At 45.0% G+C, this 25,789-nt stretch overlaps 1 protein-coding gene across 1 annotated transcript in view; it reads left to right on the top strand.

Annotated features, from left to right (window-relative positions):
- Positions 1 to 1,156: 1,156 nt before the first annotated feature.
- Positions 1,157 to 25,789, top strand: part of atxn7 (ataxin 7) — a 74,643-nt gene continuing 50,010 nt past the window's right edge. The window contains exons 1-2 of the mRNA XM_078413889.1: positions 1,157 to 1,322; positions 1,477 to 1,545. Coding sequence (XP_078270015.1) covers positions 1,157 to 1,322; positions 1,477 to 1,545 — 235 coding nt within the window. The remainder of the gene's footprint in view (positions 1,323 to 1,476; positions 1,546 to 25,789) is intronic.

Below are 25,789 nucleotides of genomic sequence, written 5' to 3'. Positions count from 1 at the left end.
CAGACACAAAAAGCTGGAGTAACTCAGCAGCATACGCGGAGAACAGGAATAGGTGATGTTTCGGGTCGGGACGCTTCTTCAGACTGAGCTACTCCAGCACTTTAAATCTGAGATGCTGCCGGACCAGCTAAGTTAATCCGACACTTTATATCTGAGATGCTGCCTGACTTACTCCAGCACTTTGCGTTGGAGATGCTGCCTTAGCCGTTGAGTTACTCCAACACTTTAGACCTGGGATGTTGTCTGAGTTACTCCCAACACTCCAAAGGCGAGATGCTGCCTGACCAGCTGAGATAATCCAGCACCCAATTCCCCCTCTCTCCATCCCTCCCCCATCCAAATCGCACCAGCTTATTTCTCATTTTCACCCAACAAACATCTGACAATGGTCTGTTTCCTTTACCATCATTCTTCTTTAAGTCTCTACATCATTTAAAAAAAAAAAATCTTTCGTTTCCCTTTCCCGCGACTTTCAGTCTGAAGAAGGGTCTCGGCCCAAAACTTCTCTCCAGAGATGCTGCCTTGCCCCACTGAGTTACTCCAACTTTTTTTTGTGTGTGTGTGTGTGTGTGTGTGTCTATCAATTTTTCAATTCAATTTAAAATACTTTATTGGCATGATAAGATACATCATTATATTGCCAAAGTATAGAACATAACATATATATTTTAAAATGCATGAATATTAACAACAAGTATAACAAAGTCTATCTTTGGCTTTAGATTAGGAGATGCTTTTTCGGGCACTTCAAACGTGAGATGCCGCCTGCGTTACTCCAACACTGTCCCAGTCTATGTTGTCCCTTTTCCGCCGGTGACCGAGTACAGCTGCAGTTCCCCGGCGCTCACTATGTATCTGTTGCGAGTTTGTGTGTTGCGAGTTTGTGCAAAGACGATACATTGTTGCGGCGGGGAGGAGACGCGGAGTCGCTACAGTGTTGCCCGGAGTCGCTACAGTGTTGCCCTGAGTCGCTACAGTGTTGCCCTGAGTCGCTACAGTGTAGCCCGGCTCTCCACAGTGTGTAGCAGCCGCTCGCTTTGACGGGACGGGGCGGGAAGGGAAGGGGAAGGGAAGGGAAGGGACGGGCAGGGACGGGAAGGGAACTCCTCTCCTCTGCTCTCCTCTCTCCTCTCTGCTCGCACAATGTAGCGAAAAGATGGCGGAAACGGCCGAGGCTGACGTCAGCGCGGCCCGAAGAGCGGCCGGGCAGCAAGAAGGATCAGCAATGGCGACTGTGGAGCGGAGACTACCCAGTCCCGAGGCGCTGCTGGGACAGCCTTGGACCCACTGGATCGATGCCGCCAAACATCAAGGGGCCGACGGTGAGCCCAAAGCGCCGCTTAACCCGGAGAAAGACTTTTGGCTGCGTGTGCCGAGCGGGGCTGGGAATGTTTATGCACCTACTTGGCACAGGCAGCCAGGCAGGGCAAGTGTAGTAACTATGTGACTGACTGATGTTGTCCAATTGTTACACAGGCTCCGAATTGGAAGAAACTTTTAAGGAGTGCGGGAAAAACCGGGAGGTCATGCGGTTGAGCAGGGAAGGTGAGGCTCGCCGTCAAACTTTGCTGTATTTGCCCCTGACCCTGTATGGCTGGGCTGTGTGTTGTATGGGCTCTTCTTCACTGTACACTGGCGGGTTGGCCACTCTGCTTCTCAGGCACTGGCAGCCAGAGGAACAGGGGCCCCTGTTACATGGATGCATTCTACACTCATGCTCTCTCTCTCTCCCTCCCCCACATCATATCTCCAGGAGCAAGGTTGACCAACATCCAAGCAATAAACAGTTCAGATTCCCCATTTCTTCTACCCTGATAATCATTTCCTAGTCTAGTTTTTTTTGGGTGGAAAGGTTCCTTTCCTTGGTCTACACGTTTGGGGTTTAATTGCTCTCATGTCTGCCAGGTAACGAGGGAGTGGTCCCAGATAGTATTATTGGAGGGATTACAACTTTAAATCAGTAATAATGAAATCACTGTAATGTTGTGTGTTGGTGATTCCACAGAAGCTATTAATCTATTTCAAGAGATTAAGGTTAACTTCTCTTGGTTTCATTTATGTCAAATGAGAATGAGTAATGGACTTATTAACTAGTTCCCCTGTTTATTGCTTAATGGCATTAGTGTGATAAAACCACTTTAAACTTCAGATACACAAACATCATCAGGCTTAAGTTTATCATATGTAATTTGTACTGCGTTAAATGATTTTAAATTCTGCATATTATTTGGGTAACAATCTACTGATGATTGGTAGCAGGGTATGAACACTAGGTTAAATCAGTGACGATGATTTGGTCACTTTGTGATCTTTCTTAAACCGAACCACAGTTTAGGAATTTTCCTGTGTGTGTTCGCAGATAAAGTACTGAGTTTGAATTTAGTTTCGGCCATTTTACCTTTTTACAGAGAATGAAATTGGACAAAGACTCTTGCAACTTCACTTATTTTGCTCCCGAAATCTTGAACGTTCTTCCATTTCAAAAATATACAACTCTTAATTAGCCGCACCTCTTCAAACTTCAGTGGAAATGTGCTGTGGTTCTTGTCACTGCCCAGTCATATTTATATTTTAGTGTTTTTAATGTTTTGAGAGTTGTTTTAATCCGTCCAAGGTAATAATAGATTCCTATGCCATCTGTACATGCTTTCAGTAAAATTTAATTTGACACATTTTAAATTGGAAATTAAATCGAAGTATAAAATTCTCCACAATTCTGCATCCATTTGGTTTTGGAAGGAACCATGGCACTGTAAGATAAGAAGATACTGCAGATGTTGGTACAAATCGAAGGTATTTATTCACAAAATGCTGGAGTAACTCAGCAGGTCAGGCAGCATCTCGGGAGAGAAGGAATGGGTGACGTTTCGGGTCGAGACCTCTTCCTGACCTGCTGAGTTACTCCAGCATTTTGTGAATAAATACCTTCCATGGCACTGTAAGAATTGGATGTGTGTAATAGGTTTGCTTTTGACAAAACACAGAGCTCTTGGAGAAACAAGACCGCAGACGCTGGTTAATGCACAGCAGTGCTGGAGTACCTCAGCAGGTCAGGCAGCATCTCGGGAAGACATGAATCGGCGATGCTTCAGCACTGAAGAAGGGTCCTGAACCACAACATCGCCTATCTTGAGTGCTCCAACAATGCTGCCTGACCTGCTGAGTTTGATCTCCTGGTTGCCAAACATTTTTAATTCCCCCATAGAGTATCCTTGATCGGACTTTGAAGGGTATCGACCTGAAACGTCACACATTTCTTCTCTCCAGAGCTGCTGCCTGTCCCGCTGAGTTACTCCAGCATTTTGTGTCTTTCTTGATTGGACTTTGCTGGCTTTACCTTGCACTAAATTTTATTCCCTTATCATGTATCTATACACCATAAATGGATCGATTGTAATCATGTGGTAGACACAAAATGCTGGGGCAACTTAGCGGGACAGGCAGCATCTCTGGAGAGAAGGAATGGGTGACGTTTTGGGTTGAGACCCTTCTAAAGTCTGAAGAAGACTCCATCATTCTGTGTCTATCTTTGATTTAAATCAGTATCTGCAGTTCTTTCCTACACGCTTTAATTCCCCTTCCCATTCCCACACAGACCTTTCTGTCCTAGGCCTCCTCCATTGTCAGAGTGAGGCCCAGTGCAAATTGGAGGAACAGCACCCCATATTTTGCTTGGGCAGCTTACACCCCAGCGGTGTGAATAGTGATTTCTCTAACTTCAAGTGACCCCAGCACTCCCTCTTTCTCTTTCCCTCCCCCACCTGTCACACCAGGTTCCCGCTCACCAAACAAACGGCTAACAAAGACCTGTTTCCTTTATCATCGTCACTTGTTTTTACATATCTTTCATTCATTTGTTCTATATATTGCTACATCACTGTCTTTATCTCTTGTTTCCCTTTCCCCTGACTAGTCTGAAAAAGTGTCTCGACCCGAAACATCACCCATTCCTTCTCTCCAGAGATGCTGCCTGTCCCGCTGAGTTACCCCAGCATTTTGTGTGTCTCTGCTGCGTTTAGTTTCAGTTTAGTTTAGAGAAACAGTGTGGAAACAGGCCCTTCGACCCACCGAGTCTGCACCGACCAGCGATCCCTGCACACTAACGCTATCCAACGCACAACAAGGACAATTTACAATTTTACCAAACCAATTAATCTACAAACCAGTATGTCTGTCTGTGGAGACTTACTCCAGCACTTTGTGTATTCTTTGTAAACCAGTATCTACAGTTCCATGTGTCTCCAAGTTTGCTTTTGAGGTAGGATTGAAGTGTTTTCAGGAGTAACGGGTGTAGTTTTATTCCCCTTTTAAGCTTTTATGATACCAGGTAAAAAATAGCATTACATTCTTATCACCAGTCAATAAGAATGTGCAACCAGTGCAACGATATGTGATGCTACTGGCAAAATGTTTTCCCTCGGCTTAAGGTTATTTATGTTAGATGGATATCCTTGATAGGATCAGTATTTAATGCCAATACTTTATTGGTTTTTGAGAAAGGTGTGGTGAGCTGATGACTGGAACCATTGTGGCCTTTGTACCTTCATTCCATTTGCACTGCTGTTGGGTAAGAAGTTCCATCATGTTAACAAGACTGTGATGAAGGAAGAGCGATAGACTTCCACGTTGAGGTGGGGTTCACAGTGGAGGGAAGTGCAGTGATCCATCTGCCCGCTGTCCTTTAGCTCTTTGGATGGCAGAGGATCTGGACGTGTGAGGACAACGACAAAATAACTTCCCAAAGTCTGTAAAGGAAGTGTCCCGTCCCGAAACGTCACCTATCCATGTGTACGAAAGAACTGCAGGTTCTGGTTTACACCAAACGTAAACACAAAATGTTGGAGTAACTCAGCGGGACAGGCAGCATCTCTGGAGAGAAAGAATGGGTGACGTTTTGGGTCAAAACCCTTCTTCAGACATCACCTACCCATGTTCTTCAGGGATGATGCCTGACCCGCTGAGTTGCTCCAGCACTTTGTCTCTTTTTTGTAAACTAGGGAGGCACAGTGGCTCAGCGGCACAGTTGCTGCCTTGCAGCACCAGAGATCTGGATTTGATCCTGACTACGGTTGCCGTCTTGTACGGAGTTTGAACGTTCTCCCCGTGACTTGCGTGGATATTCTCCGGGTGCTCCGTTTCCTCCCATACCCCAAAGACGTACAGGTTTGTGGGTTAATTAGCTTTGGTAAAGATTGTAAATCGTCCCTAGTGTGTGTCGGATAGTGTTAGTGTACGGGGTGATCGCTGGTTGGCACGGACTCGGTGGACCAAAGGGCCTTTTTCCACCCTGTATCTCTAAACTAAACAGTATCTGTAGTTATTGAGAAAGGTGTCCTAGTGAGACCGCACCTGGGGTACTGTGTGCAGTTTTGGTCTCCAAATTTGAGGAAGGATATTCTTGCTATTGAGGGCGTGCAGCGTAGGTTTACTAGGTTAATTCCCAGAATGGCGGGACTGTCATATGTTGAAAGACTGGCTTGTATACACTGGAATTTAGAAGGATGAGAGGGGATCTTATCGAAACGTATAAGATTATTAAGGGGTTGGACATGTTAGAGGCAGAAAACATGTTCCCATTGTTGGGGGAGTCCAGAACAAGGGGCCACAGTTTAAGAATAAGGGGTAGGCCATTTAGAACTGAGATGAGGAAAAACTTTTTCAGTTAGAGTTGTAAACCTGTGGAATTCTCTGCCTCAGAAGGCAGTGGAGGCCAGTTCTCTGAATGCATTTAAGAGAGAGCTAGATAGAGCTCTTAAGGATAGAGGAGTCAGGGGGTATGGGGAGAAGGCAGGTTCGGGGTACTGATTGAGAATGATCAGCCATGATCACATTGAATGGTGGTGCTAGCTCAAAAGGCCGAATGGCCTACTCCTGCACCTATTGTCTATTGTCTATAGTTCCATGTTTCTGCACCTAATTTCAACAATCGAATTGGGTGGCCCTTGCTCTGTGCTTATTGGGGTTTTGACTTCCAGTAAATATCGATGCATAGTTTCCCACACTGGCTTCAAATTGTCTAATCAAGGGGGCAAAATCAAATACAAAATGTATTTAGTGTTCACTAGACTGTAAACAAACAACATCCAGGAATAGCTAGAAATTGGTAAGTGGGGAGAAGGGTGGGGGATGGGAATTATAACCATCGGGGAAGTGGCACCAAACCAAATAGTTTGGCTCTTTGAGTTGACAAGTGGCTGGCTCCTGAAGGATTCCATCCAGTGTTGTCAACGGAAGTAGCCACCGAGATAGTTGATGCAATGGACTATCGACAATGGAGATCCAAGACATTGCAAGAATCTGGCAGGCGAGGCAGTGTCCGCAGAGAAACGGACAATATTTTGGATCAAGAGCTCTTCGTCAGATTTGGACAAGTTCAAAAGTTTTAGTACTTCATAAAGGCATCCATATCACCAGCAACCTGACCTGATCCCTTCACCCTGATGTGCTTTCTTGATCACCACCTCAGTGTATTTACTTTCTTGATCCTTGATCTGAGACTTGGCATGTTCATGACGATTCTCTTGGGCACCATAAGTTCTAAACATAAAAACATAGAAAATAGGTGCAGGAGGAGGCCATTCGGCCCTTCGAGCCAGCACCGCCATTCATTGTAATCATGGCTGATCATCCACAATCAGTAACCCGTGCCTGCCTTCTCCCCATATCCTTTGATTCCACTAGCTCCTAGAGCTCTATCTAACTCTTTTTTAAATTCATCCAGTGAATTGGCCTCCACTGCCCTCTGTGGCAGAGAATTCCACAAATTCACAACTCTCTGGGTGAAAAGGTTTCTTCTCACCTCAGTTTTAAATGGCCTCCCCTTTTTTCATAGACTGTGGCCCCTGGTTCTAGACTCCCCCAACATTGGGAACATTTTTCCTGCATCTAGCTTGTCTAGATCTTTTATAATTTTATACGTCTCTATAAGTTCTAGGAGCAGAATTGGGCTTTTGGCCCATCAAGTCTACCCTGCCATTCAATAATGGCTGATCTATCTTTCCCCCTCAACCTCATTCTCCTGCCTTCTCCCCACAACCCCTGACACCCGTACTAATCAAGAATCGGTCAATCTCCGCCTTAAGATTATCCATTGACTTGGCCTCCACAGCCATCTGTGGCAATGAATTCTGCAAATTACTACTAAAACACACGGTCCTTGTGCTATAACAGCAGGATAAGCCTCCAGCCAAGAAAACCAAGCCCAAAGCCAAAGTAGTATCTAAGCTATTTGTACACACTTATGCTGCAGGACAATAACTAACTCCATTTGCAATAGTAAGCTATAAGATAGAATTCAACTTCTACAGATGTGTTGCAGAAAGTAGTTTCGCAGGATATGTCTTGACCTTGTATGGCAACTGCTCTGTTCTTGACAGACAGTGGCGAACACTGCCCAGTCCATCACAGGCTCGGCACTTCCTTGCATCCATTCCATCTTCACGGTGCCTTGCATCCGGAAGGTTGGAGTTATCGTCAAGCAAACCTGCCACCCTGGCCAATCCCTTTCCTCTCTCCTACCACCTGGGAGAAGATGCAGGGGCTCGAAAGCCAGAAGAACAGCTTGTTTTCCACTGCTATGAGACCCCTGAAGCAACTACCTCTTTTATACCTCCTTTCCAACAGTGCGATCCGCTCTCTCACCTCCACCAAGTTGATTATTCTGTTATCAACCACGAGTATTTTTTGTACTACTGCAGATGGTTCTCCAATCCTTTCAGCATTCAGCTTGGCATTCCTTGTACTTGTTGCTGTATCTATTTGTTATCATGTAGGCCGTGTACTCTGCGCTTCATGTGAACAAGGAATTTAATTGCACTCTGACGCACATGACAATAAACTATTCTGAAGCTGAGGTTGCAATCACATCGTCCGTGATCTTGAGACGTGTTGTCCAAACGTCCAGTTGTGATGAAGTAACAACAAGGAACTGCCGATGCTGGTTTAGACCAAAGATAGACACAAAGTGCTGGAGTAACTCAGTTGGTCAGGCAGCAAATCTGGAGAAGAGTTGCTGAGCTGAAATGTTGACTCTATTTCTCTTTGCAGATGTCGATCGACCCGAGTTCTAAAGAGCAGTCCATGTGTTTGTTGATGGGTCAGTTTTAATCTTCTAAAATTCCACAGCGGCAAAGTTGCTGGCTCACAGCGGCTGAGACCCAGGTTTGATCCTGACTACGGCTGTTGTCAATGGGGAGTTTGCACATTCTCCCTGTGACACTCCAGGTTCACTCTTGGTGCTCCGGCTTCCTCCCAAAAGATGTGAGGTTTGTAGGTTAATTGGCCCTACTTAACGCGTAGGGAGTGGATGTGAAAGTGGGATAACTTTCTACGGGCGCTGTCTGCGTGGAGTTTGCAAGCTCCCTGTGACCGCGTGGGTTTTCTCTGGGTGCTTCTGTTCCTTCCCACATCCAAAAGGCATGTGGGTTTGTGGGTTAATTGGCTTCAGTCAATTGCCCCCTAGTGTGTCGGACATTGTACTAGTGTAGGAGTGATCAGCAGTCAGCGTGGACCGTAGGTCCTGTTTCCGCGCTGTATTTCTAACCTAAAATAAATTTGTTAGATTCAACTAGATTTTAAGTGAGCAAACATACCTCCTTTACTCAATAAAGGGTGCGATGCAGAAAGGAAGAACATTAAAGAAAAAATGCTTGGGAAAGAAAACTTCAGATGCTGGTTTAAATCGAAGGTAGACACAAAATGCTGGAGTAACTCAGCGGGTCAGGCAGCATCTCTGGAGAGAAGGAATGGGTGACATCACCCATTCCTTCTCTCCAGAGATGCTGCCTGACCCGCTGAGTTATTCCAGCATTTTGTGTCTTAAAAGAAATGGTTGTTGGCTTGGAAAATGTAGGTGCTGTTATTAAACATGTTATAGCAGGGTATTTGGAAGAGGTTGAAGTAATTGGGCAAAGTCAACAAGGTTTAGTAAAAAGGAAATTGTGTTTAAGCAATTCATTGGAGATCTTTGGAAAAAGTAACATGCCGTGGATAACCGAAACGTCGCCCATTCCTTCTCTCCTGAGATGCTGCCTGACCTGCTGAGTTACTCCAGCATTTTGTGAATAAATGCCGTGGATATAGATGAGCCGGTCAGGGCAGGAAGGTGTTTCAGGAAAAATTTAAGGTGTTGCATTAAAAGTTGTTGAACATAACAACCATACAGTGTGGAAACAGGCCCTTCAGCCCAATGTGCCCACACCGACCAACATGTCCCACCTGCACTAGTCCCACTTGCCTGCGTTTGGCCCACATCCCTCTAAACCTGTCCTATCCATGTACCTGTCTAATTGCTTCTTACGCATTGCAATAATACCTGCCTCAACTGGCAACTTGTTCCATGCACCCACCAGCCTTTGTGTGAAAAAGCTATCATTCAGATTCCTAGAGTTCTAGGGGCTAGTGGAATCTATGGGGAGAAGGCAGGCACGGGGTATTGATTGGGGACGATCAGCCATGACCACAATGAATGGCGGAGCTGGCTCGAAGGGCTGAATGGCTGCCTCCTGCACCTATTTTCTATGTTTCTATGTTTCTAAAATCTTTCCCCCTTCACCTGAAACCTCTGCCCTCTTGGTACTTAAATATATAAGCTTATGATGTAGGAGGTAACGTTGATGCAGATTAAAAATTATTTGGCCAAATATTAAGCAAGGAAATGGCTTAAATGTTTTATTTGTAAAATGTAGCAAGTCCTTCCTCAGGGATCATTGTCAGGATCTCAAGTGTTCACCACTTGCATGATGACTTGGGTGAAGGCACCGAAGATATGGATGTAAAAGTTGCAGAGGTCCCAAAGGTTGGTAGAAAAGTGTGTTACAAAGTGGACATAGATGCTACACATGATGGCATGTGTAGGGAGAAGCTGCAGATAGATGCTAGTTTAAACAGAAGATAGACACAAAAAGCTGGAGTAGCTCAGCGGGACAGGCAGCATCTCTGGAGAGAAGGAATGGGTGAGGTTTCGGGTGGAGATCCTTCTTCAGACTGAAAGTCACGGGAAAGGGAAACAAGAGAACTAGACGATGGTGTAGAGTGAGGTGAACAAGCAAGTGTGCTGCTTAAAAATGGAAAAAGATGTGACAAATAGTGTATAATGTGGGGGAAATGTCAAATTGTCCATTTAGTATGGAAAATTAAAAATAAACATTATCTAGGCGGCACGGTGGCGTAACAGTAGAGCTATAGCCTTACAGCGCCAGAGACCCGGGTTCAATCCTGATTACGGGTGCTATTTGTACAGAGTTTGTACGTTCTCACCCCTCGTGACCTGCGTGGGTTTTGTCCGAGATCTTCGGTTTCCTCCCACATTCCAAAGACGTACAGGTTTCTAGGTCACTGGGGTTGGTAGAAATGTAAAATTGTCCCTAGTGGGTGTAGGGATATAGTGTTAAAGTGGGGGGGATCGCCGGTCGGTGTGGTCTCGGTGGGCAGAAGGGCCTGTTTCCGTGCTGTATCTCTACACTAAACTAGATCTAAATAGAGATTGCTGAGGAACTAGGTGTCCTCTGGTGCATGAATCACGAAAAGGTAGCAGCTATAGCATGTAATTGAGAAAGCTAACAATGTTATCATTTATTGCTAGGGGAATTTAATTCAAAAGTAGACAGGTTAAATAGGACCATTTCTGGAGCACTGTCAACAGTATTCATCTCCCTGTTTAAGAAAGGGTGTTTTTTTGGTGTGGAAGAAGTTTAGAGAAGGTTTACGAAGGAAGGCATAAGAGAGCGTGCAAACTCCACATGGTCAACACCCGAGCTCGGTGTTGATCTAGGGTCTCTGGTGCCGTGAGACAACAGCATTACCATCTGTGCCACTGGGCTACCCATTAGTCAGCTCTTGTGGGAATTGAATCCTAACTGTACTGCCTAAGTTTCAGTTTCATTATCAATATAATGACAGAGTGAAAGTTGCATTTACTTTCGGAATAGGAAACGATTGCTTGTTTTTACACAGTTCGCTGCCATTCACTGTAGGGTTGCCAACTTCCTCACTCCCAAATACGGGACAAAGGGTGACGTCACCGCCCCGCGCCCCACGTGACCTCACCCAGCCAGCGGCCACGTGCTCCCGCTCCATCAATGGCGGCCGCCATGAATCTGTGGAATTCTTTGCCACAGGAGGCTGTGGAGGCCAAGTCAATGGATTTATTCACAAAATGCTGGAGTAACTCAGCAGGTCAGGCAGCATCTCGGGAGAGAAGGAATGGGTGACGTTTCGGGTCGAGACCCTTCGTCAATGGATATTTTTAAGGCAGAGATAAATAGATTCTTGATTGGTTCAGGTGCCAGGGGTTATGGGGAGAAGGCAGGAGAATGGGGCTGAGAGGGAAAGATAAGTCATCCATGATTGAATGGTGGAGTGGACTCGATGGGCCAAATGGCCTAATTCTGCTCAAATAAGGTCATAAGGAATAGGAGCAGTATTAGGCCATTCGGCCCATCGGGTCTACTCCACCATTCAATCGTGGCTGATCTATCTCTCCCTCCTACTCCCATTCTCCAGCCTTCTCCCCATGAATGAAACATGAACGTCTACCTAAAGTCTTTGAACTGAGATGGGACCACATCGCGCGTGGCCAGGGTGGCGTTCTCCTTCTCCTCGGCCACCTCCTCCTCCTCCTCGGCCACCACCCGTCTCCGGGGGGCTGCCCTCTTTTTCTCCAGCTCGGCCTTCTTTTCCTTCTGCCGGAAGAGCTTCAGCATCTTGTAAACCTCGCGGGAGAACTTTGCATCTTATATTGGCATCTCCACACCTAGTTTGTGTTGTTCCACAGTTCAACTGTGTAAAGGCATCTTAGATTCTCATGCGGCATTGGGATTGGATTTTTTTGGCTAAACATTTGGCATGTGTGTTTGTTAACATGTAGATAGCTCATTACTGAATATGGAGTTTTTGCCCTATAGCATAAGTGTGTATAGGTAGTTTAGATACTACTTTGGCATTAGGCTTACTGTAGTTTTCCATCACATAATCGCACAAACCAACCTGCCTTCCATTAACTCCATTTATACCTCACGCTGCCTCGGCAAGGCCAGCAGTATAATCAATGATGAGTCGCACCCCGGCCACTCCCTCTTCTCCCCTCTCCCATCGGGCAAAAAGGTATAGAAGTGTGAAAACGCACACCTGCAGATTCAGGGAGAGTTTCTTCCCAACTGTTATCAGGCAACTGAATCATCCTACCACAACCAGAGAGCAGTGCTGAACTACTATCTACCTCATTGGTGACCCTCGGACTATCCTTGATTGGACTTTACTGGCTTTACCTTGCACTAAATATTATTCCCTTATCATGTATCTGTACACTGTGGACGGCTCGATTGTAATCATGTATTGTCTTTCTGCTGACTGGTCAGTACGCAACAAAAGCTTTTCACTCTACCTCGAAGGTATTTATTCACAAAATGCTGGAGTAACTCAGCAGGTCAGGCAGCATCTCAGGAGAGAAGGAATGGGCGACGTTTTGGGTCGAGACCCATCTTCAGTCTGAAGAAGGGTCTCGACGCGAAACGTCGCCCATTCCATCTCTCCTGAGATGCTGCCTGACCTGCTGAGTTACTCCAGTATTTTGTGAATAAATACCTTCGATTTGTACCAGCATCTGCAGTTATTTTCTTACACTTTCACTCTACCTCAGTACACGTGACAATAAAATAAACTAATCTTCTTGGTTTACTCCCTGTAACTTGAGCCCGCAAGTCCCGGTAACATCCTCGACAATTTCTCTTGCAAAAGGAGGATTGGCAATGTGAAAATATTGGGCGGGGGAGAGGGGTTGGAGGGCATCTGTCTCAGTCTATCCCACTACAGAAGGGCGAGGTGTTGTATAGTTTGATAGCCACAGGGAAGAAGGATTGATCTGTCCTGCATCTTGGGGCGGAACCAGTCTGTTGCTGAAGGTGCTCTTCAGGTTGATCAGTATGTCATGGAGGGGGTGAGCTGGAATATAATGACGTCTTTCCTATACCTGGGCATCCAAAATTGCAGACTGTACTCCCGAGTGTGGTCTCACTAACGACTTGTACAGCTGTACCATGTGGTTCTAATATTTGTACTCGTTAATACCCTTCCCAAGAAAGGCAAATGTACCGAACCCCTTCATCACCCGCCTGTATCCCCACCGTTTGGTCCTCGAGAATAAATATTTAACTTGTTTGAATATTCTCTGCAGTTTTGAGAGATTAGCTAACAGCACATTCATTAAAAAAAAAAGGGGAGAAAGGAATATCAAATTAACATTTGTGTTCCTATCTGCTCGTACAATTTCAAGGCTCATTTCTCTGTGTTCTGCTTCAGTACAAATAGCTGGCTGATTCATTGTGGAACGAAGAATGGTGAAGACCTCCGAACAGTTTCGTTTTTTTTTGTTGACAACCAATGGTTGACATAATGAGAAGCAGGTGGGATATTGAAAAGTATTTCTGGGCATTGGTTGTTTAAAGTCGACCAGCGATCCCCGCGCACTAACGCCATCCTACACACACACACTAGGGACAATTTACAATTATACCAAGCCAATTAACCTAACCTGCAAACCTGTACGACTTTGGAGTGTGCGTGGAACCCGGAGAAAACCCATGCAGTCACGGGGAGAACATTCAAACTCCGTACAGACAGCACCCGTAGTCAGGATTGAACCCGGGTCTCTTAAGCGCTGTAAGGCAGCAACTCTACCGCTGCGCCATCGTGCCGTCCCCAAAGTTCTAAATCATTTCAAAACATCCTGAGATCATTGAAGGTACTATCTAAATAGAAGGGTGTTTTAAAGCTTTGAGAACAGCTACTTATAAGGAGAGAGGATCATTACGGTAAACTGGAAGGCGTTACACCAAGTTACATGTAGTTCATTAGCCGGAAGGACTGCAGGATATTCTTAAAGGCAAATTGAAAAAAGAATAATGTGTGGGAATGAACTGCAGATGCTGGTTTAAACCGAAGATAGACACAAAAAGCTGGAGTGATTCAGCGGGCAGACAGCATCTCTGGAGAGAAGGAATGGGTGACGTTTCGGGTCGAGACCCTTCTTCAGTAAAAGGAATAAACTACTTTAAGAGGTCTCTTGAAAACATTGCTGTCTATTGTATTCAGTCTTGCGTAGTACAAATTGGCCATGATGCTGCCATGTTTCCTTTGATTTTTTAATCTATTTATTTTCTAAAGTGGTTCAGTGGTTTCTCTATTATCACGTGTACAGTGAGATTCTTTTGTTTTTGCATACAGATCAGTGAGATTATTGCCATACATGGGTACAATCCCCAGTTGGCACATTATGCTACCAAACCCCTCTGGGTCCACGTGCAAGGGTCGCCAGGTCTTGGTGCCATTTCACAGTCCCAGCGGCCGCTGGACGTAAAGGCCCATCGTCCCCTCGATCTGTCGTCCATCTCCTTGCCCGGCCATCTTCAACCACTGAGTCCACGCCGACCAGTGATCCCTGTACACTATTTCTATCCTGCACACACTAGGGACAATTTACCAAAGCCAATTAACCTACAAATCTGCACGTGTGTGGGAGGAGTGTGGGAGGAAACCAGAGCACCCGGAGAAAACCCACGCGATCACGGGGAGAACGTACAGACTGTGTACAGACAGCACCTGTAGTCGGGATCGAACCCGGAATTTCTTTAGTCAGAGGGTGGTGAATCTGTGGAATTCGTTGCTACAGAAGGCTGTGGAGGCCAAGTCATTGTGTATTTTTCAGGCAGAGATTGACAGATTATTGATTAGGACGTGTGTCAGGGTTATGGTGAGAAGACAAGAATGGTGTTGAGAAGGAAAGATAGATCAGCCATGATTGACTGACGGAATAGACTCGATGGGCTGAATGGCCTAATTCTGCTCCTGTGACTTATGAGCTTATAATAGTTAGCACATGCCGTTGTATTGGTGGGGCAGAATTTGCACATTTAAGTCTCTCAATGTCTGTTGTTTATTTAATGATGGAGTTCAATGGGGACATTCTCAGAACGTCAAATAGTATGACAGAACAATATTCTCATTGCATATTTGTGCACATGCTCTGTAGAACCTTGCCTTTGCATCAGTGGCTAGCACTGGATTACTATCTACCTCTTTGATGACCCTCGGACTATCTTAGATCGGACTTTGAAGGGTCTTGACCTGAAACATCACCCATTCCTTCTCTCCAGAGATGCTGCCTGTCCCGCTGAGTTACTCCACCATTTTGTGTCTATCTTGATTGGGCCTTGTTGGTTTTACCTTGCACTAAACGTTATTCCCTTATCGTGTATCTATACACTGTAAATGGATCGATTGTAATCGTGTGGTAGACACAAAGTGCTGGAGTAACTCAGCGGGACAGGCAGCATCTCAGGAGAGAAGCAATGGGTGATGTTTTGGGTCGAGACTCTGCTTCAGACTGATGTCAGGGCTTTGTAATCATGTGTTGTCTTTCTGCTTACGGGAGAACACGCAACAAAAGGCTTTTCACTGTACCTCGGAACACATGACAGTAAACTAAACTGAATTGTATTGATAATGAAGGAAACCTCACAAACTTGAAGGCTGCACGACTTTATTTTGTTTGTGGATAATCCTTCAGTGGAAATCTAAATTGGGTGGAAGATGTTTTGCACTCTGTTCAGAAATAAATACCGGTTGTAATTGGGTATTTTTAGTGAAGGACTGTTGATGTTACAGAGGGATGAAATCATAAAGAGATACAAGAGAGAACACTCGGGGACATTGAGCATGGATCTATTGGAAGTGGGTCAGAGTTTACGTATGAATGTGCTACGTTTAGTTTAGAGACACAGCGCGGAAACAGGCCCTTCGACCCACCGAGTCCGTGCCGACCGGCGATCCCCGCACACTAACACTACCCTGCACACACTAGGGACAATTTGCAATTTTACCGAAGCCGGTTAACCTACAAACCTCTGCATTTTTGGAGTGTGGGAGGAAACCGGACATCCCAGAGAGAGAACCCATGCAGTTCACAGGAAGAGCGTACATACTCCATACAGACAGCATCTGCAGTCGGGATCACACCCGGGTCTCTGGTGCTGTAAGGCAGCAACTCTGCCACCGTGTGCCGCCCAATATACTGTTGTATGTGGATTGATAGTGCAGTGTAATTGTGAATTTATCTCTGGTGTTAAATGTTTTTTCAAATAATTTCTGTCATTCTATAACAGGAAAAGTATTGGATCGATTTCATCAATCGGAATTGATGAGTTAGGGGAAATGTAGTTGCTGTTTGGAAGTGTTGGCACTAAGACAGGCCACAGTACTGGTGGTGGAAGTGCAAGAGCTGTAGTTTTAGTTTAGTTTGGAGATACAGCGCGGAAACAGGCCCTTCAGCCCACTGAGTCCGTGCCGACCAGCGATCCCTGCACACTAACACTAACCTACACACACTAGGAACAATTTACATTTATACCAAGCCATTTAACTTTCAAACCTGCACGTCTTTGGAGTGTGGGAGGAAACCGAAGATCTTGGAGAAATCCCACGCAGGTCACGGGGAGAACGTACAAACTAGAGGCACCACCCGTAGTCGGGATCGAACCTGGGTCTCTGGCGTTGTAAGTGCTGTAAGGCAGCAACTCTACCGCTGCGCCACCATGCTGCCTTGTACGTTTATAGATAATTGCATGTTGTACAGATACAATTTGAAATGAATGGCGTTGTATATGGTTTTAATGCAGGTGTGTTGAATAATTCTGCTGAAAATTAATTTTGAAGTAAATTCTACTTTGGGAAGGCTAGATTGAAGTGCGAGTGAACATGGACTTTGGGTCAGCTCTTGGGTGCAAGCTTTAGGGTGCAAAGGCAAACAGTTGAACATGTGAAAGAAGTTTTGATTATGTTGCAGAAAGTAGTAAAGAAAGCAAACTCAATGCTGGCATTTATTTCAAGAGGGGTTGTATACAAAAACAGGGATGTAATGCTGAGGCTCTATAAGGTGCTGGTCAGGCCGCATTTGAAATATTGTGAGCAATTTTGGGCACCATATCTGAGGATGGATGTGCTGGCTCTGGAGAGGGTCCAGAGGAGGTTTACAAGAATGATCCCAGGAATGAGTGGGTTAACCTGTGATGAGCATTTGTCGGCACTGGGCCTGTGCTCACTGGAGTTTAGAAGAATGAGGGGGGACCTCATTGAAATGTATAGAATAGTGAAAGGCTTGGATAGAGTGGATGTGGAGAGGATGTTTCCACTAGTGGGAGAGTCTAGGACTAGAGTTCATAGCCTCAGAATTAAAGGACGTTCTTTTAGGAAGGAGATGAGGAGAAATTTCTTCAGTCAGGTGGTGGTGAATCTGTGGAATTTGCCACAGAAGGCTGTAGAGGCCAAGTCAGTGGACATTTTTAAGGCAGAGATAGATTCTTGAATAGTACAAGTGTTGGAGGTTATGGGGAGAAGGCAGGAGAATGTGGTGTGGAGATAGAGATGGATCAGCCATGATTGAATGGTGGAGTAGACTTGATGGATCGAATGGCCTAATTTTGCTCCTAATACTTACGACCTGATGATCTTGTGATTTTTGGCCGAGTACTTGAGAGTTTATTTTGAATATCGGGGCAGATGAGTATTATTGAGTTTCATATCCATTTTCTTCTGTGTTTACTGTATTTTGTAGCACGATTAGAAAACGGAAGAGGAACTATCCAGTGACTCTCAAATTTAAGTTTCAGGAACGAGTACCTTCTCATTATTGGCCTTCTGTTTTTGTGTAAGATGCAAGGAAAGGATTGCTCCATTTCCTGACAACATTATAATTATGAAACCATATTTTCAGCGGTGGCATCAATCAAGAGTAGAAGTTGTTTTTGGCATCGATTTGCATGTGGTGTGAAGTTTTTCGGCACGGTGGCGCAGCGGTAGAGTTGCTGCCTTACAGCGAATGCAGCGCCGGAGACTCCGGTTCGATCCTGACTACGGGCGCCGTCTGTATGGAGTTTGTACGTTCTCCCCGTGACCTGCGTAGGTTTTAGACAATAGACAATAGACAATAGACAATAGACAATAGGTGCAGGAGTAGGCCATTCAGCCCTTCGAGCCAGCACCGCCATTCAATGCGATCATGGCTGATCACTCTCAATCAGTACCCCGTTCCTGCCTTCTCCCCATACCCCCTCACTCCGCTATCCTTAAGAGCTCTATCCAGCTCTCTCTTGAAAGCATCCAACGAACTGGCCTCCACTGCCTTCTGAGGCAGAGAATTCCACACCTTCACCACCCTCTGACTGAAAAAGTTCTTCCTCATCTCCGTTCTAAATGGCCTACCCCTTATTCTCAAACTGTGGCCCCTTGTTCTGGACTCCCCCAACATTGGGAACATGTTATCTGCCTCTAATGTGTCCAATCCCCTAATTATCTTATATGTTTCAATAAGATCCCCCCTCATCCTTCTAAATTCCAGTGTATACAAGCCCAATCGCTCCAGCCTTTCAACATACGACAGTCCCGCCATTCCGGGAATTAACCTAGTGAACCTACGCTGCACGCCCTCCATAGCAAGAATATCCTTCCTCAAATTTGGAGACCAAAACTGCACACAGTACTCCAGGTGCGGTCTCACCGGGGCCCGGTACAACTGTAGAAGGACCTCTTTGCTCCTATACTCAACTCCTCTTGTTACGAAGGCCAACATTCCATTGGCTTTCTTCACTGCCTGCTGAACCTGCATGCTTCCTTTCATTGACTGATGCACTAGGACACCCAGATCTCGTTGAACTCCCCCTCCTCCTAACTTGACACCATTCAGATAATAATCTGCCTTTCTATTCTTACTTCCAAAGTGAATAACCTCACACTTACCTACATTAAACTGCATCTGCCATGTATCCGCCCACTCACACAACCTGTCCAAGTCACCCTGCAGCGTTATTGCATCTTCCTCACAATTCACACTACCCCCCAACTTAGTATCATCTGCCACACTCCAAAGACGTACAGGTTTGTAGGTTAATTGGCTGGGCAGATGTAAAAAATTGTCCCTAGTGTGTGTAGGATAGTGTTAGTGTGCGGGGATCGCTGGGCGGCGCGGACCCGGTGGGCCGAAGGGCCTGTTTCCGTGCTGTATCTCTAAATCTAAAAATCTAAAATACTGGAGTAACTCAGCAGGTCAGGCAGCATCTCAGGAGAGAAGGAATGGGTGACGTTTCGGGTCGAGACCCTTCTTCAGACTGATGATTTGTAGGATAGTTTAAAGATTTACTAGTTTAAAAGGAAAATTATTGGAACACTTTTAAGCAGGGCTGTGGAGTGGATACCCAAAACACCCGACACGGACTCCGTGATTTCTTGTGTGTCCGACCATGGCCCCTAGGTATAATAATTCTAAATCTGCTATGATGACATTACACAAGATGGCATTTCATAAGAACGACGTGAATCATCAGGCTAGCTTTTAAATCCATGTCCTTAAAGTTTTGAGTCTTAATGGTTGTAGCTGTGCTATTGTGGCTTTTTAAAAATAGTTTATTCTTGGAAAGAAAACATCATTCATTATGCTAAAAGAAAAAAAAAATTACATATAGGACTATTACAAAATTAAAATTCCATTGAATTAAATTAAAAATTTCAAAGCATTACTCCAAAATTTATTTAAAGAAAGTGTGCGGAATGTTTAAAAAGTGGGATTTTTTTTCCGATTTACCTAGTCTCTGAAATTTATGTTGCAGTTGGAGTCGGGACATATAAGATTATTAAGGGATTGGACACGTTAGAGGCAGGAAACATGTTCCCAATGTTGGGGGAGTCCAGAACCAGGGGCCACAGTTCAAGAATAAGGGGTAGGCCATTTAGAACAGAGATGAGGAAGAACTTTTTCAGTCAGAGAGTTGTAAATCTGTGGAATTCTCTGCCTCAGAAGGCAGTGGAGGCCAATTCTCTGGATGCTTTCAAGAGAGAGCTAGATAGAGCTCTTAAAGATAGTGGAGTCAGGGGTATGGGGGGAAAGGCAGGAACGGGGTACTGATTGTGAATGATCAGCCATGATCACATTGAATGGCGGTGCTGGCTCGAAGGGCCGAATGGCCTCCTCCTGCACCTATTGTCTATTGTCTATTGGGACTTTTTTACCGACTCTGACTCCAGCAGCAACTAAATTGCTCCGACTTCGACCACAGCCCTGCTTTTAAGTTGAAGAGATTAAAATGAAATCTAATGCTTTTGGCAAATTGGTAACCAAAAGGCATTACAGACCACATGTTAAAGATCGACGCAAAATGCTGCAGTAACTCAGCGGGACAGGCAGGATCTCTGGAGAGAAGGAATGGGTGACGTTTCCGGTCGGGAAATTTGTTCTGGATGTCGAACGCTTTAAAAACACCACTATTTTAAGTAGAATATTACTTGAGAAGCAAGAGCCAATAGATTTTGGTGTATGCTGTTAGCTAAATAGGGACGTTTAAAACTTTGATTTTTAAATGCTTCACGGCAGTATGGTTTTTATTCCTAGTGATATTCGGCAGGATTGGGATGGTGTGGGGGATGATCAATGAACATCTTTAGGCTGCATTTATTCACAAAATGCTGGAGTAACTCAGCAGGTCAGGCAGCATCTCGGGAGAGAAGGAATGGGCAAAATACTCCAGCATTTTGTGAAACGTCGCCCATTCCTTCTCTCCCGAGATGCTGCCTGACCTGCTGAGTTACTCCAGCATTTTGTGAATAAATACCTTCGATTTGTACCAGCATCTGCAGTTATTTTCTTATACTATCTTTAGACTGCATGAGTGTTTTAGTTTTGACTATTTGAGCTTCTAGTGGGAGCGGGTGTTGCAAGCATGGAATCAGTAGTTTAAAACTTATCATAAGATGAGGAGTTGTGGAGGTGGCTATCTATTATTTACCTGGTTTCTTATGAAGTATAAATGCATGCTTATATTACATCAGTTATTTCCTAGATATTCCCTAAATCTTATGGTTCAAGATTCAATTTATTGTCACATATACCAATTAAGGTAGAGTGGAATTTGAGTTACCATACAGCCACACTAAGTGAAAAGCAACAAGACCCACAGCCACATAATGTGAAATTAAACGTAAACATCCACCGCAGCAGATTCCTCACTGTGATGGAAGGTAATAAAGTTCCAACATCTTCCTCTTTGTTCACCCGCGGTCGGGGCTGTTGAACCTTCCGCAGTCTCCGCTGCCGACTGTCCGAGGGTTGTGTGTTATATTTCTGTGATACTCTTCCTACGCCTGTATTATATTCCTCTGTCAGCTGTTTACCTTTAGCGTTCTTCCTGATGCAGGTCCAACACCAATTTTCCGGCAACTCCTTTAATCCGGACAAAATTACAAAAGCGCACTTCAAAATGACTTCAACTCCCCTCTGGAAGCCCCCCCCCCCCCCCCCCCCGACAACGTGGCTCCTCGGCCGGGTGAGGCGGCCGATCTCTACCTCATCGGGACTTCAACCCGCCGATCGGGCTGGGAATCTGTGGCCGGGGCTCTGGAACTCTGGCCCGGCCTGAGCCGGCAGATCTGTTCCCATAGCCGACTTTACAATATTTACAATATATATTAACGATTAAGACAAGGGAATTAAATGTGACATCTCCTCGTTTGCGGATGACCACAAAGCTGGGTGGCAGTGTGAGCTGCGAGGAGGATGCCATGAGGCAGCTGGGTGACATGGGTAGGTTGGGTGAGTGGGCAGATGCATGACAGATGCAGTATAATGTGGATAAATGTGAGGTTATCCACTTTGGTGGCAAGAACAAGAAAGCAGATTATTATCTGAATGGTGTCAGATTAGGAAAAGGGGAGGTGCAACAAGACCTGGGTGTCCTAGTGCATCAGTCACTGAAAGTAAGCATGCAGGTACAGCAGGCAGTGAAGAAAGCCAATGGCATGTTGGCCTTCATTGCGAGAGGATTTGAGTTAGGAGCAAGGAGGTCCTACTGCAGTTGTACAGGGCCCTGGTGAGACCACAGCTGGAGAATTGTGTGCAGTTTTGGTCTCCTAATTTGAGGAAGGACTTTCTTGTTATTGAGGGAGTGCAGCGTAGGTTCACCAGGTTAATTCCCGGGATGCCGGGACTGACATACGATGAAAGAATGGGTCAACTGGGCTGATATTCACTGGAATATAGAAGGATGAGAGGGGATCATATAGAAACAAAATTCTTAAGGGATTGGACAGGCTAGATTCAGGAAAAATGTTCCCCATGTTGGGGGAGTCCAGAACCAGAGGTCACAGTTTAAGAATAAGGGGTAGGCCAATTAGAACTGAGATGAGGAAAAACTTTTTCATCCAGAGAGTTGTGAATCTGTGGAATTTGCTGCACAGAAGGCAGTGGAGGCCAATTCACTGGATGTATTCAAGAGAGAGTAAGATCCAGCTCTTGGGGCTAATGAAATCCAGGGACCCATCTATTTTCTATGTTTTTAGGAAGCAGATGAGGAGAACTGTCTTTAGTCAGAGGGTGGTGAATCTGTGGAATTCTTTGCCACAGAAGGCTGTGGAGGCAAAGTCAGTGGATATATTTAAGGCAGAGGTCGATGGATTCTTGATCAATACGTATGTCAGAGGTTATGGGGACAAAGCAGGAGATGTAGGGCGGCACGGTAGCGCAGCGGTAGAGTTGCTGCTTTACAGCGAATGCAGCGCCGGAGACACAGGTTCGATCCTGACTACGGGTGCTGTACTGTAAGGAGTTTGTACGTTCTCCCCGTGACCTGCGTGGGTTTTCTCCGAGATCTTCGGTTTCCTCCCACACTCCAAAGACGTACAGGTATGTAGGTTAATTGGCTGGGTAAATGTAAAAATTGTCCCTAGTGGGTGTAGGATAGTGTTAATGTACGGGGATCACTGGGCGGCACGGACTTGGAGGGCCGAAAAGGCCTGTTTCCGGCTGTAGATATATGATATGATATGATATGAATGGGGTTAGGAGGGAGAGATGGATCAGCCATGATTGAATGGAGTAGACTTGATGGGCCGAAGGGCCTAATTCTGCTCCTATCACTTATTATCTTATGACTTCTGAGGCTGACTTTGCGGGGCGGAATCTCGGCTCCCCGGCGGCCTAGGCAAACTGTTTTTGGTATTGTTGGACACATCTCGTGGGCCATGACCTCCGTTGCCATGATATGGCAATGCTCTGAGACCATGGGTGCTGGTAAATCGAGGGTGGACCTGTACCAAGTGGCAAAGACTTGGATTGGATTGGGGGCCTTGTTGGAAACTTGGAGTTGCTGATATTATATCAAAGTGCATTTCTACAGCGTGACATTTTTTTTGAAGAGTTGCAATTTTGCTTAATTAATTGTTGACTCTTGTTCATTGGAAAAATGGGGCATTGGAGCAAATAGTGCATTAGTGGGTATTTCTTGTATCAGGTTTTAATTTTCTTGATTTATGGTTATTTGTCATGCATATATATGACATACAATGGAAAATCAGTTTAGTTTATTGTCGCGTGTACCGAGGTACAGTGAAAAGCTTTTGTTACGTGCTAACCAGCCAGCGGAAAGACAATACGTGATTACAATCGAGCTGTCCACAGTGTACAGATACATGGTAAGGGAATAATGTTTAGCGCGAGGTAACGCCAATAAAGCCTGATCAAAGATGGTCGGAGGCTCCACCAACGAGGTAGATAGTAGTTCAGGACTGCTCTTTAGTTATGGTTGGATGGTTCAGTTGCCTGATAACGTTGTAAGTTGTAAAACTGCAGATGCTCGAAATCTGAAATAAAAACAATGTTCGGAATATTCAATAAGTCCAGCAGCATCTGCGGAAAGAGAGAGAGTTAACTTTTCAGGATTGAGATCTCCTCTCGGAGGAGTGTGTATGAAAATAGATTTGGAAACCCTGACAAAGTGTTGTTGACCTGAAATGTTAACTTGTTGCTCTTTCCACAAGTGAATCCTGCCTTGAATGTTTGCAGCGGTTTTTGTTGTTTTTCACTAGGCTTTGTAATGGCAAAACTTTTCTAAAAAAGTGGAGTTCCTACTGCTAGTGATCATCTTAAAAATATAGTCAGCGCTCTGGAGATCTGTTTGGGATTGATTTAGGCCATTATTTGAATGCTTTTGATCACACAACATGAGTTAAGCTGAATATTTGCTTCCTCAGGTGGTGCAAACCTTTTTTTAGAACATTTTAAACATTTAATAGGAACCTGAGGAGTAACTTTTTCACATAAAGGGTGGTAGGTGTATGGAACGAGCTGCTGGAGGAGATAGTTGAGGTAGGTACTATCGCAATGTTTAAGAAACATTTGGACAGTTACATGATTAGAGGGATATGGGCCAAACACAGGCAGGTAGGACTAGTGTAGATGGGGCATGGGCAAGTTGGGCCGAAGGGCCTGTTTCCATGCCTTATGACTCTGAGTCTATAACAAGTGCTGCCTTTAGTATTGGAATAACTTGTTGAAAAGGGGGATCTACTAAAAGTATGATCTTAGTTATTGTGCTTTAAAGAACTCTACTTTCATAGAACAATTACAGATCTTGGGATTATCTACAGAAAAAAAATTGAAATTGAACAATATGCTGGGGTAACCCAAAGGGTCAGGCAGCATCTCTGGAGCAAAGGAATAGGTGACGTTTGGGTTGAGACCCTTCTTCAGACTGAGAGTCAGCGGAGAGGGAAACTAGAGGTATTAGATTAGGGTTAAACACAATTTCTTGAATGATAAAATGGGACCAATCCAGTAACTCCACTGTGGATTGTTACTTGTTTTAAGGTTATAAGTGATAGGAGAAGAATTAGGCCATTCGGCCCATTGTCTACTTTGCCATTCAATCATGGCTGATCTATCTCTCCCTCCTAACCCCATTCTCCTGCCTTCCCCCCATAAACCCTGACACCCGTACTAATCAAGAATCTAATTATTTGTCTTAAAAAATACCCATGGACTTGGCCTCCACAGCCTTCTGTGGCAAAGAATTCCACAGATTCACTGCCCTGTGAATAAAGAAATTCCTCCTCATCTTCCTGAAGGAACATCCTTTAAATCTGAGGCTATGACCTCTGGTCCAAGACTCTGCCGCTGGTGGAAACATTCTTTGGATGTTTACTGCACAAATGGTACCTTAACTGCCTCTATTTTTCAACTAGCAGGGTACCTACAAAAATAAGTTTATTAGCATTATCAAAGTGCCAGTTATTTCTCTGGTTGTTAAAATTACACCCCCCCCCCCCCCCACCCCACCCCCAATACTGTTACAGTACAGACACGGTTAATTCTTTGTGTCGGAAGTCCAAATCCATTTTCTAGCCCTGTTTTCTATAAAACATACTATTGCTCCTGAGCTCAGTTGTCAGCTGAACTGACGACAGAAGGATTCACCGATCCATTTTCTCCAGAGATGCTGCCTGACCTGCTGAGTTACTCCAGCATTTTGTGTCTATCTTTGGGATAAACCAGCGTCTGCAGCTCTTTGTTTCTGCGTAAGGATTCCTTTAGTTGCTTTTGGAAAGTGAAACAAAATGCCTGTGTCTTTCTCTTCCACTTTCTATTCCTGCCGCTGATACCTTTTCCTGCATGAAATCTATTTACCTTTGTGGATATCTTCTGGTGTTAACGTTGGGAGCCTATTAAGTGGGAATTACAAATAGGAAGCAGCATTTCATCTAGAACTGGAATTGTACACTGTTTTACTGATAATGCCCACTTTAAGTTTTTTTAAAGAGATACAGCGCGGAAACAGGCCCTTCGGCCCACCGGGTCCGTACCGACCAGCGATCCCCGCACATTAACACTATCCTACACACGCTAGGGACAATTTTTAAAAATATTTACCAAGCCAGTGAACCTACATACCTGTACGTCTTTGGAGTGTGGGAGGAAACC

The sequence above is a fragment of the Rhinoraja longicauda genome, chromosome 17 (assembly GCF_053455715.1).
Source record: "Rhinoraja longicauda isolate Sanriku21f chromosome 17, sRhiLon1.1, whole genome shotgun sequence".
Lineage (NCBI taxonomy): Eukaryota > Metazoa > Chordata > Chondrichthyes > Rajiformes > Arhynchobatidae > Rhinoraja > Rhinoraja longicauda.
This window is presented reverse-complemented; position numbering and strand designations above follow the sequence as displayed.